Source organism: Pezoporus flaviventris, unplaced genomic scaffold, assembly GCF_033815535.1.
Source record: "Pezoporus flaviventris isolate CSIRO_AGI_PZ_B2104156 unplaced genomic scaffold, CSIRO_AGI_Pfla_v1 ptg000020l, whole genome shotgun sequence".
NCBI lineage: Eukaryota > Metazoa > Chordata > Aves > Psittaciformes > Psittacidae > Pezoporus > Pezoporus flaviventris.
Genome location: NW_026892568.1, coordinates 7,735,033 through 7,750,207, shown reverse-complemented (window position 1 = coordinate 7,750,207; position 15,175 = coordinate 7,735,033). Strand labels below are relative to the sequence as shown.

General features: G+C 47.3%; 1 protein-coding gene across 2 annotated transcripts in view; it reads right to left on the bottom strand.

Moving 5' to 3' along the window:
- The window catches only part of SEPTIN9 (septin 9), a 134,584-nt gene that overhangs the window by 103,438 nt on the left and 15,971 nt on the right, over positions 1–15,175 (bottom strand). The window contains exon 2 of one of the 2 annotated variants that reach the window (XM_061455608.1): positions 6,065–6,121. The exons of the other annotated variant lie outside the window; for it this stretch is intronic. Within the exon in view, the coding sequence (XP_061311592.1) occupies positions 6,065–6,121 (57 nt within the window). The remainder of the gene's footprint in view (positions 1–6,064; positions 6,122–15,175) is intronic. 2 annotated transcript variants of the gene reach the window in all.

Sequence of the window (15,175 nt, the reverse complement as noted above, 5' to 3'; positions counted from 1 at the left end):
GTATCTTCAAACACAGTGAGCAGCTAAAGCCCCCAAACATTACAGAGGATTAAATCCCTAGTCCTTCCTGAACGACTGATTTATGGTTTACTGTCTCTGGTTTCCTCACACCAGAGCCCAAAGTGTTGTACAAAGAAAGCGTCAGGAGATCTACCTACTCCCCTGCAATGCCCAGTAGCCTTTTGGGATTAAGAGACTGTACCTGAGACTGGAGATGAATCACAGGTATTGAAAATGACCAGGACAAGCGAGTGCTGCGCACATCCCTCAGTGGCAAAGATGCCTATGGCTCCTATCACTATTCCTTAATTTTACCTGTGCAGTCAAATGCCTGTGCAGCCTCATTCATTGTAAGTGACACACACGTGCTGAAAGCACGTGGGAGCCCCACAGGACTCTTGCAGGCAGCTTGGAGCGCACGTGGCAGCATTATGCAAGCACCATCTTCATGTGTGTCCCTGCAGGAAACCAGGCACCTGAACCGTAAGCAGCCTTTTCACTTTTAACTTCTCCTTGCCTGGAGTTGGGGTTTCCTGCAGAGCTGTGCTGCTGCAGAAAGGACTCTTCAGGCTGGCCGCTGAGCAAGCTTCACTCTTTGTTACTTTGCCCTTGTGATGAGAAAGACCAAGAGGACACATGTCAAATGAGGGCTTGTCACTAGGGAGCCTGGGGGGAGCAAGTGGTGCATGTGTGTGGGGACACTCTGGCACGGAGATGAGTGCAGCTGTGGTGACCAGTGCGGTGCTTAAAACAAAGGGGAATAGAGGCTGCCCAAAGTTATTTGTATGACCTCATCTAGGGACACATCCAAAGCCACAAGGCTGCAACCAGAAATCTCTAGTTAACCCCTCTGCTGCTCCACCAAGGTGAACAGCATGTCTGTGCTTAAAATATCACACTGCAAAGAGACGTGCATCCCCACAGCTTCCAGCCGGAGCAGCAGCGCTGCCCTCAGAGCCTGAATCCCAGAATGCCAATGGGAAGCTAAAAAAGGATGCAGAAAAGGTTAGGACAACCTAAACTTCTGGACCAAGGTTTACAAGAGGGGTTCCCAAAGTCAGACATCACATGTGGAGGGCTGTGCTGTGCAGTGGGGGTGCCCGTGTCTGAGCTGCAGACGCGTGACAGTCCTGGCAGCATTTCCCTGGGAAAAAAGCCTCCAAAAGCTAATGGTTTTTAGAGCACTCTGAATTAGCTTGTGTAACAGGAATCATGTACGCTCCACTAGGGAGCCCCTGGCTTTTGGCATTTGCTTATTTCCACTCTTTTGGTTAACCCACAACCTCACAAAAACCAGTCTCTAAAGCTGTTCTTTTACAGACTCCAGGCATGAAGAGAGAAGACGGTCCTCAAGGTAGGTACTAAATGGAGAGATGGAAACAACAAGATCTATCACCATATCTACTTTTAACTCACTGCCTGAATCTGGAGCATCCCAAATTAGTGAACCCTGCGGAAATCCTGTTGATCCTGCTGAGGTGATGATGCTCATTTAAACTGTGCCCATCATGGTTAGTGGGGTCCTAGAGCTTCTGCCCCAAGCAAAAGGTCACAGGCTCAAACCACAACCAGCATCTTTGAACCATCTCACTCATCCTGCATATTCAGCCCCCATTTGCCCACACACTGTGGCTTCTGACCACCATGTCTACCACCATCAACCTAAAGGGTGTACAAGGGTCTTGAGCTGGTGCATCAACAAACATGACTGATATGGGAGTGCCTCCGCTTTATACCCAAGGAAAGTATTTAGACGTTACTGTGAGGGTGGTGAGACACTGGAGCAGGCTGATGAAGGAAGCTGTGAATGCCTCATCCCTGGCAATGTTCAAGGCCAGGCTGGACGGGGCTTAGAGCAACCTGCTCTAGTGGAAGGTATCCCTGCCTGTGACAGGGGGTTGGGACTGGATGGGCTTTAAGGTCCCTTCCAGCCCAAACCAGTCTTTGATTCTGTGATTATGAGACAAATTGCCCCAATGCAGGTTTCATGACATCAGCGAGTGCCCCTTTCCAATGCAACTCAGATAGCCAGCCTTGAGCTTCATGCCTCTAAATTATGCCCTACGCTTCCAAAAAGCACCAGCACAAGTTGTGGTTGACCCTCAGCCAAGTGCTGATGATGCAGAAGTGGGGCCGCTCGCGCCCCGTCTGTTTTGGATGGAAGAGCTGTGCCTGCCCTGGAGTGCAGCTGGCCCTGGCTGCCTGCCCCTGCTCCAGCTCCAGGCAGCCGTGCAGCCAGACAAAGGCTGAAACAGGAAAGCTGAGGCACCTGCTCCCCTCCCATCCCTTTGGGATCTCTCCTGAACAAAGCACCTGACCCACCAATAGCACTGGTCCTGGAGCAGTCCTGCTGCCACACAACTGGAAGGCATCCTCTTCCTTGCATTCACCTACAGAAAAAACATGCTGGTTTAGCTAAATCAGTAAGCTCTACCTTTTTTCTGGACCCTCTTGCTTTATTCCTGCCAGGGAAATTCCTTCCTCTTAGCAAAAACTGAATTGTAGGCTGGAAACAAATCAAAGTACAGAGCACAGCTGGCTGCCCGACAGCAATATGATGCTGATTTCTACCACTCCAACTGCTCTGGGGCTGTTTTGTGGCCGGCTGGGGAACACATTGCTGCTCCGGATGGCAAATGTCAGCAAATACTTCTCACTTTCAAATTCATCTGGTACAGCTGTAGAAAAATGAAGTGGGAATAACTTCCCTGACACACTCTTCTTCGCTAGTGTGGTTGACATGCTGGAGGGAAGGGATGCCATCCAGGGGGACATGGACAGGCTTGAGAGGTGGCCCTGTACGAACCTCATGAAGTTCAACAAAACCAAGTGCAAGGTCCTGCCCCTGGGTCAGAGCAATCCCCAGTACAAACACAGGCTGGGCAGAGACTGGATTGAGAGCAGCCCTGAGGAGAAGGACTTGGGGGTGTTTGGTGAGGAGAAGCTCCCCATGACCCAGCTTCAGTGTGCGCTTGAGCCCAGAACCCTCCAGGTGCTGGGCTGCGTCCCCAGAGCGTGAGTAGCAGCTCAGAGAGGAGATTCTCCCCCTCTACTGCTCTCTGGGGAGACCCCCTTGCAGTCCTGATCCAGCTCTGGGGCAGCAGCACAAGAGGGACGTGGAGCTGTTGGAGTGAGTCCAGAGGAGGCCATGGAGATGCTGCAAGGGCTGGAACAGCTCTGCTCTGGAGCCAGCATGGAGAAGAGAAGGCTCCTTAAGGGGAGACCTTAGAGCAGCTCCAGTGCCTAAAGGGGCTACAGGAAACCTGGAGAGGTTCCTCAGGTACAGGTGATAGGAACTTCATTTTTGCAACCAAAGGAAAACTAAGCCAAAGTATAGGATTCACATATCCCTAAATGTAGATACCTAAATAAATTATGGTCCCACATTATCCTATAGGGTTATGGATTCCTCCAAGAAGCTTATTCTTCCCAAAGTCAGAAAGTGCCTGAGAGCCCTAATAGCTCTCTCCACTGACCAGCCTGGATGAGTCCACCTCATTAGCTTACCTGGCAGTATGCAGCAGGCCCATACAAACAAAAACCATCATCTCCAAAGCCCTGGAATCACTGCTAACTGAACAGCAGTGGATGCCAACACCATATAACCACTTTCACAGGGATGAGTAAAACTGAGAAACATCACAGAATAAGGTTTCCAAAACAGATCAACATCAGATCTCCAAGTTCCTTCTATCAATGTCTGTCTGAAAGCAATACATGGTGTGGGGGTGACTGTGTAGTATCTAGACCCCAAGAACTAGGGTGGCAATGTTTAAGGTGGCAAAGAGCCCAAAGCAACCCCTTCTGCAGTGCCTCACTTGCAATGCCTGCTCAGTCATCCCAACCCCAGTTTGTCTTTTACAGGAATAAAAGCTTCTGGGTGCAAGGCCAGATGTGCAGAGGGGAACGTTTGGACCTGAAACAAGGGGAAATTGAGCTGCAGTTGTAGGGAGTCCTAAATATTTACTGCAATCCAAACTGGAGTACTGACCTACTCATTTGACTTTAACATGGAAAAAATACTAACATTTAAAAGGTCTCTCACCAGAGAAGTGCCAAAGTATGTAATTAGAGGCTAAAGAAAACAAGCTTGAACAAACGTGCTGTGTCTTTCAGCTCAGATTCTCTACACACCAGTTACCTTTGGAGCTGTACCAACTCTCCCTTCTGTCCTCAGACATAGATATATGAAGGCACACGGTGCCAGGGCTGAGACTGCAACTTTGGTTTTTGCACATGCAGAAAATAAACCTGCATTTCAGTTCAAAACTACCAGTTTCTGCACTGGTGGCTGAGTTTTGAAGCACCAGCTTCAAAATACAGCTTTCCTTTGCACTGAACAATCACTGCCATGAAGCTTTAGCCCCCAGGGCCAATACCACGATTCCACACTAAATTACTGCTCAGTGCATTTTTCCTGGCTTTTGACATTAGTCTGGGGACAAGTGGCCTGCTCTGACCGTATTTACATCCTCCCACTGGTACACCACAGCATCAAGGTTGGAGATGGTGACAGTGCACAGCTGAGAAGCTCCAGATGCAAAGCAGCAAGTGTGCCAGCAGCAGGACAGCGGCACAGCATGCCATGTCTCCATCACCCTTGTCTGTGCCAGGACGTGAATACCTGTCCCCGTGCTTCTCATGGGTGTTTGACAAGGGCCAGGCAGACAGCGTCACAGCTCCCAGGGCATTTAAGCACATGCTTAACCAGATGTCTGTGACTAATCCCCATTCCACATGTGCTGATGCCTCGATACAGCAAAGCACTGAAGTCACTGCTCCAGGACAGCATCCTGAGGGTGGCTTTCTCCTCCCACCCACACAGAGGGAAAAGCTGGAAACAACTGTTTTGATAAGTACATCTGGGAGCTGAGACAGGATATGAGGGCTGAGAAGATGAATTGAAATAACAAATCAAGCCCCCAGGGAGCAACTGTGAGTGACAGAGCATCCAAGAGGATAAAATCCCTGAGCTGGGCATGGCCAGAGTGAGGTGAGGGGGAGGTGAGTGAGGTTCTTGCGGGGACAGACTGATTGCAGCAAGCAGCAGAGACCACTGCCAGCATTCCAGAGAAAATGCCAGAGAAGGCAATGCCAAGGGGAAGTCACACATCTCGGTGAAGGAAATGTGAAGGAAGGTTTCAATTGCAGCAAAGCACCTGCTGAGAAAGATGAATGTATCTGATGTACAACGGACAGACGCTTCCCTGCAGAGCAGTGCAGGTTCATCAGAGGGGCCAGTACAGCCAGCAAAAGGGGCCAGGAAATCAAAACATCCAGAAATGGGCTGTCTCAGCTTCGTTTTGTGTATTTCAGACAAGAACAGTGAAATTTTCTACTCAAAGGGGATAATTCGGGTCAGGACAATGCAGGTAAGCACCAGGGATGTGTCTCTGTCCCTGGGCAGTCCCAACACATGTCATGCAAATGCAAGCAGAACAGATGGGCTCAGGTACTCACAAGCATCAAGACTTCTGCTATTGCTTTCCCGAGGCAGAAAAACACCTTTTCCAAGACAAAATCCCTCCCACCTCTTTCCTTCTGAATCAGAAACAGCTTCAGAAACATTAAGCTGCAATTAGGAGTGTAAATTGAGTCACAAGCACATATAATCCATAAATCTCCACATCCAATAAAAAATAATAGCTAAGGAGAGTATGAAAGAGCTGCTAATTACTAAAGCTGTATTTCAACCTGGGGCCATTGCTGCTGTCTGGTGCCTTGTGTTAGACCCCTTGAATTGAGATGGGGATTTCTAATTATTCTCTCTGGACCCATTACCCAGTAATTAATTACCCTTTCATTTAATATTTCTCATGTTCATAGTTCAGGGTTGGGGTTTTTTTGGTGTGTGTGTTAATATATACGCACTGGTTCATACATACTGCTCTTGACAGCAGAGCTCTGCACTTATCAAGCAGGCAGCTTTGACTTTCAAACCACAGCCAGTGGCCAGTGGACAGGAGGCAGGTAGTGTGATTTACTTCTTGTGTTCTCTCAGTTTTTAGTTTATACTTTTTTATTGGATGAGGAAGTTTTAGAGAGAGAAATTCCTGGAGCTTACTTGGACTCATCTGGTCACTGAGCCTCCGAGGTCTCCCGCTGGAAGTCCTGCTGATTCCTAAAGCAAGAAGAAGATTTGAATGGGCCAAGGGAGTTAATGTGAATGTAGCATGTGGAACAATCCCCCTACTCTGACTGTATCTGGCAAGGCACGTTTTCTGTTGGGAATCTGCTCTGCATAACGTTCTCTGCAACTGAAGGAATGCTATATGTTATTTTATACAGAAAACCACCTGAAGAGAGACCTCCACCTTTCCCTGAAGATGTCAAACATTATTATTCAAACATAGCAAACCCACAAACACATTTACACTTTCCAGAAACACCAGAGATAACTTTTGAAACCATTAAGTGGGACACGCACATTCACCTCTCACTCCAGGATGTTTTATCCTGGAGACAAGTGCAGGAGACAAGAGACAGGTTTCCTGGCTGAGAGAGGGAAGCACAGGCATGTAAGGACCAGCACATGCCCTGCCCTGGCAGAGAGCTCAGCAAAGAAGCTCCTGCACAGAGACCACATACCAGATGTGCTTGGCCTCGTCAGCAAGCTCAGCTGCAAGGACAGCAGCAGCTCCTGCATTCAGCACTGCAGGAAAGCAAGTGGGGGCTCATTTTTGGCTGGACTTCACCCAGCATCATGGGAACATATCATGTACAAGAACCCTGCCGTGAGGTTAGACCCGTTGGAACATGGGATGCATTGCATGTTCCAGGCAGATGCTAAACCAGACCACAGTGATCCAGATGTTGAGCTAATTCTGCTCCATCTTTTTTAACAAAGAAAAGTATTCATCATATTCATTGGGTTAGCACATGGTTAATGCATAAGCACCATGCTGGAGGAAGATATGTGGACATCTTAAGGTACCCTACATCATACGTTACATTGAAAGACATACCCCAGGCACACCTGTCTCCTCCATTCCCATACTCAGTTCAGAAAGTAATCAGTAACTCCCTGCCTGCCTCCCAGACTCCAGGCAAGCCAGTGGGACCTCCTGGCTACAGCAGCATTCTAATCCATCAGCAACTCATTTAACTTCTCTGCCATTTCAGCTGCCTCTTTGTAATGTGGTGACTGCCACGGCATTCCTTTCCCAGGGATGCTGAAAATCTCAGCAAGAACAAAACTTCAACTTAGCAAGCCTTTGGTTAAACCCTAGCCATGCACAGAAACCAGATGTCGATTACTGCCTCAGTTTCTCTTTTCTTGGCACAATAAATGGTGACACAAATGAATGCAGTGAAGCGCCTCCTGTGGGATGTTGTACTCTGAAACTACCCCAAAAGCTGGGATATCTTGATACAGGGATTCCCAGAAGGTCTGGCACCTCCTCAGTCTCTGTGGGTCTTGCTAGAGGAACAACAACTCCAGAAAGGTGTCCATCATCTCCAATCAAATGCTGAAGCTGTCAAGCTCCAGAATGGAGCCACAGGGATTAAACCAGCACCAATTTCAGTTGTAGAACACCCCTAAACTGTGATTTGTAACACAGCCACAGCCTCACAAACCCTGTCAGCTGGAAGAGTGCACCATACAAGAAAAAAGGCAGGAAATCTTTCATACCAATGAGCCCTGGGCTGGAGGAAGGGAGGGAAAGAGCTGCCTGGCAACTCAACATGGAAAAAGCATCTCATGCTCGGAACCTTTTGCTTACATATATTTATATGTAGGTTCATCCTCTCTCTCCCTTTCCTTTTCTAACATAAAAAGCCTCTGTGCCTACCACATCATGTGGCTGAACCACAGGGCTGGCCCAAGAAAGCAGCGGTGCTGCCTGAGATAGCACAAGGAGAACTCATGGCAAGCACCACCCAGAGCCATCACCCAGCTCAGCTCTGCCCCTCAAAGAGTCCCACAGCCGAAGGGTCAGACATAGAGGTGGGACTGCTCACACACAGGCATGAGCACCCAGCCTGAGCTCTCCAGAGCTTTATCTGTACTGCAACAGGGCAGAGTGCTGCTGCACACATCACTCAGCATGCAGTTTCCATTACTGACAGTGAGAGAAGGGCTGAAGTTTCCAGGGGCTGGCACTATATCCAGCATTATAAATGTATTATTTTTTTCTATTAAACCCAATCCTGACTTTTTTTCTCAATTATTTTCTCCCCTCCGTTTACTGCCTCTTGCTGGTGTACAGTCAGGATTTCTACCCTGCTCTATCAGATCTGCTGGACAATAAGTAAAGGGATTAAACCAGCAAGAATGAAAAGGGGTATTTCCTCCGCTCAACAGAGTTTTAAATAGCACTGCTTCAATCTGGGAAGAGGAGGGAGCACTACGGCTTCCAAGCCAAACTTGTTAAGTGTGGTGTCCCACTGCCCCTCCAATAAGGGAGGAGCCATGCACAATCCTGGAAAGCAGATAAACAGCAGAGAAAGCTGGCAGCCTAGCAAGACAGGAGAAGATCTGTAAAAAAAAAAAAAGGAAAAGGGATGGGAAAAAAGAAAGGAAAAGGGAAAAGAAAGGAGAAGGGGAAAAGAGGAGAGAGAAAAGAAAAGAGGAGAGGGGGGAAAAAGAGAAAAAAGGAAAAAAAGGAAAAAACAACTGCTAAAAATATGCTGGTCTGAACACCCTGCCAGGGAGGCAGCACTGCGGGCAGGATAGAGAGCATCAGCGTGCTGAGCGTGCTCTGGGGTTACCTCTATTTATAGCATGGAAGCAGCAGGCTGAGCCCCTGCTTTGAGCTGTGAAAGGAAAATCAAAGGCTTCCATCCCAGACACAGTGTCTATGAGTCTTCCCTCTTAACGCAGTTCAAATGCCCTCAAGCCATCCTATAAATTTATTGTAGTGCACAGGACTAAGGAACATAATGAAATATGCTTTATTTAGCTGAAATGAGGAATGCTTCCCCATGTCCCCGGCAGAATGCCTCTAAAATAGAAGAGTCGAATAGTTAAAATTGGTCAGTCCAAGAACAGTTCATTCATCTCAGCGGATGTGCTGCAGCAGGATGGAGTTAGAACATTCCCAGAGCTCAGCCTCACCTTGGCTCACTGGCTGAGCAATGGTTTTTCTCATTTTATAATCAACAGCTAATTCCCTCTAGATCCATAGGCTGGGACTCTATGGCGCAGCAGAAAGGCAGCGGCAGCAAAGGACACTGGGCTTCTCCGGGCTCTCCCATACAAGAAGCCAAGAATTGCTCCAAGTGGGTTGTGTCAGTGTAAGCAAGATTCCTGCCAGGCTCACGTTTAAACCGCTCCCTCCTTCTTTTAAGACAAAGATTCTACTATTTCATGCATCTTGCAGCTGCTGATAAAGAACCCGGTATGGAAACACAAGTATCTTATAGGTGCTTACCCTGATGTAGAGGGAGACTGAATCCAGCCTGTTTGGAGAAACTGTCCTTGCTACAGAGTGACTTTTCCCTAGAGCTACAAAGGGAATTGCCAGAGATGTTCATCTCCAATACAGTCAACATGTACATTCTCCAAAACACATCAGTTCTCCCAGGATACACCCCAAACTTTGTATGGATGCAGATAATAACGAGACAGGCCACTTGAGATTTATCCCCTTCTCACAGTAAGTGAGCCAAGCAGCTACACTCACATGATGTAAATATCAAAAGAACAAATGAGCAATTTCCATTATCAATAGAAACCACAGGGTGAAGACAAACAATGGAGGATGTAACCCAGGAACTCGCTCTCTCTACACAGTCCAGTAAAAACAAAAACCAAACGAACAAAAAGAACCCAAATCAAACCAAAGTCTTGTTGGAAAGGGACGAGCCAAAACTAGCGGGAGACATCCCTCACTGTGCTGGAGTCAGCCAAGCGGCACCAGCTCAGCTGAGCAGCCAGCGTGACCCTTGCTTCTGTTAAAAGTATTTGCTAGTGGGTCTGAAGTCAGAAAATACAGCTTTCTTCATCCCCCAGCACAAACGTGGCAGGGTGTCCGGACAGCACCGGAGATGTCTCCATTCAAGAGCAGTTTCCTCCTGTGGAGATTTTTGCACTCTCAGTTTCCCAGAGCAATCTCCTGGGTCTGGGCTTAGACTTCAGCTTTGGCACTGAGGTGATGGGAGAACCCTTAGCAGAGCAACACTTCAGAGGTGTCTACAGCACTTACACACCCCCAGCAGTTTTTAAAGCAAAGGCTGACATTCACAGTTGATCACTCCAGGGCAGGATCGGCACCAGCCTGTGCACTGTGCAGAGGCACAGCCCTGCCTCCTGTGATCCAGCCTGTCCCTTGCCATCCCCTCGAGCCATCCTGCTGTCACGGGTAGGGAGGCTAGAAGATGGCAGCAAGGTTATCACTTCATTTGCCCTGCAGCGGATGTAGAGCTGGCACAGGGACCAGTGCAGACTGCTGGGACAGTTTCACACTCCCTTTTAGGATGTGTTCATTGCAACACTCTCAGGGCCACAGAGCGTGTGAAATTGCTCTCTTTTTATCTACTTTACAGGTACTATCCAGTCAGTGGACAAGAGATTGCCTTCACCAGCCCCTGTATTTCATCCTGCTTCACACAGACAAGCTCTAAAACCTCCTTAGATAAAAAGCTGGAGAAGACCTCATCACTACCAAGCCCTGGAGCTATTAACAGGAGAATAACTCGGACATGGTTTGATCCACACTGCACAACCCAGCTGCTGGAGACCGAGCCGTAAAGTTTTCATGCTTGCATAGGACATCACCTTCAGAGGCAGAGCCCTGCACAGAAAGCTGTGGGTGTCACAGTGAGGGCAGAGGAGGTCTGGTAGAGCAGAGTTCTGCAAGGGAGAGACATCTATCTGCAGAGTAGCAAAGGAATGAAGATCTCTATCACTTCAAGCCCAAATCCAATGAACCACACAATTCCTACTTCACTTCTATTAACTTGAAATCCACTTGCAACAATAAACTCAAAAGGAATATGGGAAAAATATTCATGCTCATTTCCAGCACTAATCAGAAACATGCACTGAAGAATAAAAACACTTTTCCAGATTCTATGTAATAGGATTCTTTACAAAGCACCCCCTCCTGGGGTGTAGGATGCTGACGGAATGGAGGGATGCTGTTCCCAAGGTGCACTGATTACAGGCTCAGGAGCAGACCACTATCTCCTCCAACACAGTTGCCACCACACGGGTGCACCAACAAGCTGCATGTGTCTAGGTTGAAGGTCTATAGGTATAGAGCATACAACCTAAACCAACAGCAACCATTTCCCTCACGTGGGAGCTGGATATCATCAGGCTGGGGCCAGACAACACTGCTAATCAGCATAGCCCTATTGACACAAGTGGAGCCATGAGTTCACACATAGAAAGGACCCAGCCCAAGCGTGGATTACAGATAACCCTCAAGGAAACCACAGGAAAACTGACATTAGCAAGATGAATATATTCCTACCACAATGTTATACTTCTTTCAGGTGCCAAACACTAAAAAATGCTCCAAAACTTGTCCTAATGATAAGAGGCAGAAAGAATTAAGCCTCAATTTTTCTGATGTTAGAAAGGCTCCCCCAAACCCAGCAGTGGTCTTCCCTGAGCTCCTGGCTGCAGCAAAGGGGGGAGTTAGGTAGAAGAACCAGTCTTGCACATGGCTGTAGAAGATGGCAGGGGACCCAGCACCTTAACCTTGGCTCAAGTTCAGGCTTTCCTTCAAGACTTTAACTCAAATTAAACTGCAGTAATCCTCAGGAAATCAGTTATTTCATCCTTAGAGCTCAAGGCCAGAAAATTGCTTGGACTGACCTGCAAAATCCACACCACACGTTTTTATCCAGTCACCATGAATTCAAGCTGGTGCTTGAACAAAGTCTTGGCTTTTCAGAAACATTCAATCTCAATGTCAAGATTAAAACATTGGAGTGACCCCAAGTGCTTTGGCAAGTTGCTCAATAGTTAAAGTGGCCTTTAAACAGCACAGAGACCCAGCCTGTTCCTCGTGCATTTGTTCTGAGGTGAGCAAACTCAGTCCTCAGATGCTTGATAGAAATAACAAGATCATTTCACTGCTCTTTGTGATCATCTGGTCTTTACTACCCACAAATCCCTTGCAGCTGATAGTCATCCAGAGATATGCTGGACAACCATGAAAGCACAACAAAATAAATTAGCACAAGCAGTTTTTCATAGGAAAAAGCATGTTAGTCATCAGCTGGGAGCTTTCTAGCGAGAGCCTTTCAGTAATGTGGCCAGGCAGCACAAGGAATGCCACATCACCATGCTGACACATCAATGACTTGTGTAACTGTGTATTTCTAATGCAAGTATCCACACAAACTGGACAGGACTGGAAAAATAGGTCTTTTGTATGTATTGTCAGTTTTGCTGGTTTATGTGATTCTTTTACATCAGGAGGGAGGGAAAAGCATTTGTAAAAGAACAGAAAGCTGTTCTTGTGAAGCTATACTGATTGGGAATTGACTTGGTAATGACTGGCACATCCAAAATCATTTCCTGTTCACTGCTGAAACCAAGCACATATCCAAAGAGATCTTGTCCCTCTAAACTTAAGCTATTTTCATCACACTCCTCACTGCTCACATTCCTTAGCTTTTGAAATCGAAGACAGAAGTAAGAATATGAAGAACCACAATTAATAGTGTCCTCATGATATTTTCCCTAAATGAGGAGTGTTTTGCAGGAATATGGCACAGAGCTCACAAAGCCATTGCAAGAGCAGCTTGGATTTGCAGAACCTGCAGCTCTCCAGCAGAGATGGGAAGGGGGGAAGGTGCCTGAACTCATCCAAGCTGCAGCCTTGCTCAAAGAAGGAAACAATCAAACTCTTACATTAACCAGCTGCCACAAGAGCTTCAGCAAGCTAGCAATGCGTTAGTTACTGATTAACATTAATAGCACAAGAGCCCTCAGGAGCCTGAATGGACAAGGGATAAGGCTTAGCATGCAGAGCACTATGGAAACAAGAACAAAACAGATGAGCACTGCTCATCCTTTGCTTCCAGAAAGCCCCAAACATTTCCAGCATCCAGACTCAGGAGTTCACCTAACTTCCTCAGGCAATGACCATGGATTAGTTGGAGAAAACCTCTGTTAGGTTTGAAGGAGGGGAAATGAATTCTGAAACTGCAATGTGCTATTTCCATATCGATCAAATACTCCCAAACCACCCCACAGCTCTACTCCCCGCTCTGCGTGGGCCAGTAATGCTCTGGCTCTGACCACACAGGAGAAGTCCTGGTGCAAACTCCCTGCCCAGCATCTGGCTCTCTGCTTCACCCTGACACAGTGCACAGCTTCAGCACACTAACCAGCAATCTGTAAAACAATTCAATCATCCTTCCTGAAATGTTTAAATCAATTTCTTGCCACCTTCTTGTAACCGCAATGCAATCCACATTCTATTTTCCAGCCACAGCATCTGCTCCATGACTGTTCACTGCTTCCCTGCTCTTGTTTCAGACACACAGAACTCCCAATCTTGTATTTCAGAGGGTCCCCCTGCAACAAACATTACTGGATTTATCATTGGAGCTCTGCAAGCCTGGGGCTGCCATCAGGATGTAATACAGACCCCTTCTGTTTGCCAGGCTCTGAAAGGCAAATGTTGATTTTTCCCAGAGAGGGTTGGGGGTGTATAAAGGGGAAAAGCTGAGAACAAAGAAGCAACAGCTCACTAGCCAGAGGGCTGCAGACGACAAGGGGCAGAGGTTAAGGGTTCTCCTGGGCCTGGGTGACCCACTGGGCTGCTTGGTCTGTAGCTGACAGGAGAGCCAGAGCAGCCAAACCTGGCCAGTTTGGACTCCCCAGCCTTAGTGAGCAACTCTTCATTCACAGCTGGAGGAGATAAGGGATAGCCTTTGGTTTTGAGACCGGTGTCTAACTCTGAAGACACAGCAAAAGGAAATACTCAGCCAGGGGTTTTGCTCAGATGCTAACATTCAAGTCAAAGTCTCACTTCAGTCTTGTGACAAAGCGCCTTTTCCTCCATGCAGTACAGAAGATGCTCCATGGCAGCCATGTAACATCCAGATGAAGGAAACAGACAGGTATAGAAGCAGCCAAGGGACCACAATCACTAAATCCCATTTCCTCCCTAGCCAGAAACCCAGACAAACAGACAGAGTCAAGATTTACCAGCTGTCTGGACACTTGATTGAGAACAGGTAATCTTGCAAAAACATTAACCTCCAGCAGGTGATGATCACATTTCTCACTGCATCAAACATCCACACAAATGTCCTTTGGGCTACAAGGGCTACCTGGGGCCCTTTCACCCAAGCACCCCTAGTGTAACAGCAGCCTAAACATACACACTTTACAATCCTGTGTTCATACAACAGTGAGCCACTTGGTACGACCCCTGTGATGCTCTGATGTTACGCAGAATTGCCTGAAAGCCAGAAAGCCCAAGATCAAAGCTGCAGGTCAGAAACCAGCCCCATGGGCAGCCCTACACAAAAAAATTTAAGCTCAGAACTGCAGCTGCTCCCTCAGGACATCAAGCATCCACATTCTAACATTAATCTTTAACCCCAACTCCAATCACATATTGATTCTCTGATTATTGGAAGCCAACCTGCCATAGGAAGATGCTGAGGTGGATGGTCAGGGAGGAGCAACTCGGCTGTGGGGGCAAAGGCATCTGCAGGCAGAGGTCTCAGGAACAGCTCAGCCACCATCACGGCTCTACCATGACTCGCTGCACGTAACTTTCCTCCTCCACATATCCTTTTCTCTGCCAGTAAAATGAGGTGTCAAACACTTCCCTTGCCTATAGGAGCAGGAGGGATATATTATTTAATGTTTTTACATTTTAGCTGTACACTAAAGAATGATTCAGGCACTATCCACAGATTACTGAGATAATGTCCACTGCTCTTAACCATCAGGAAAGAAGGGAAGTTGCAATCTTAGACTACAAGAAAGCCCTGGACCCACACAATTGAAGGGTTTCTCCCATTAAGTCTGCCTCAGAAGCAGCCAAGGCAATCCAGTTCCAGAAGCTAGTAATATTCTTTGAATGTTTTCGCTTGTATCTTACAATTATATTTAATAGTGGCTGCAGCAGAGAAATTGGAATAGAACTTGAACCAGTGTTTAGGACGTAGTTGAGTGCCTAATATTGCAGATCAGTGTACAATAAAGTTTGCAAAAGGCCTTTACAAACTGCCATATAACTCCATCTCCATCTAA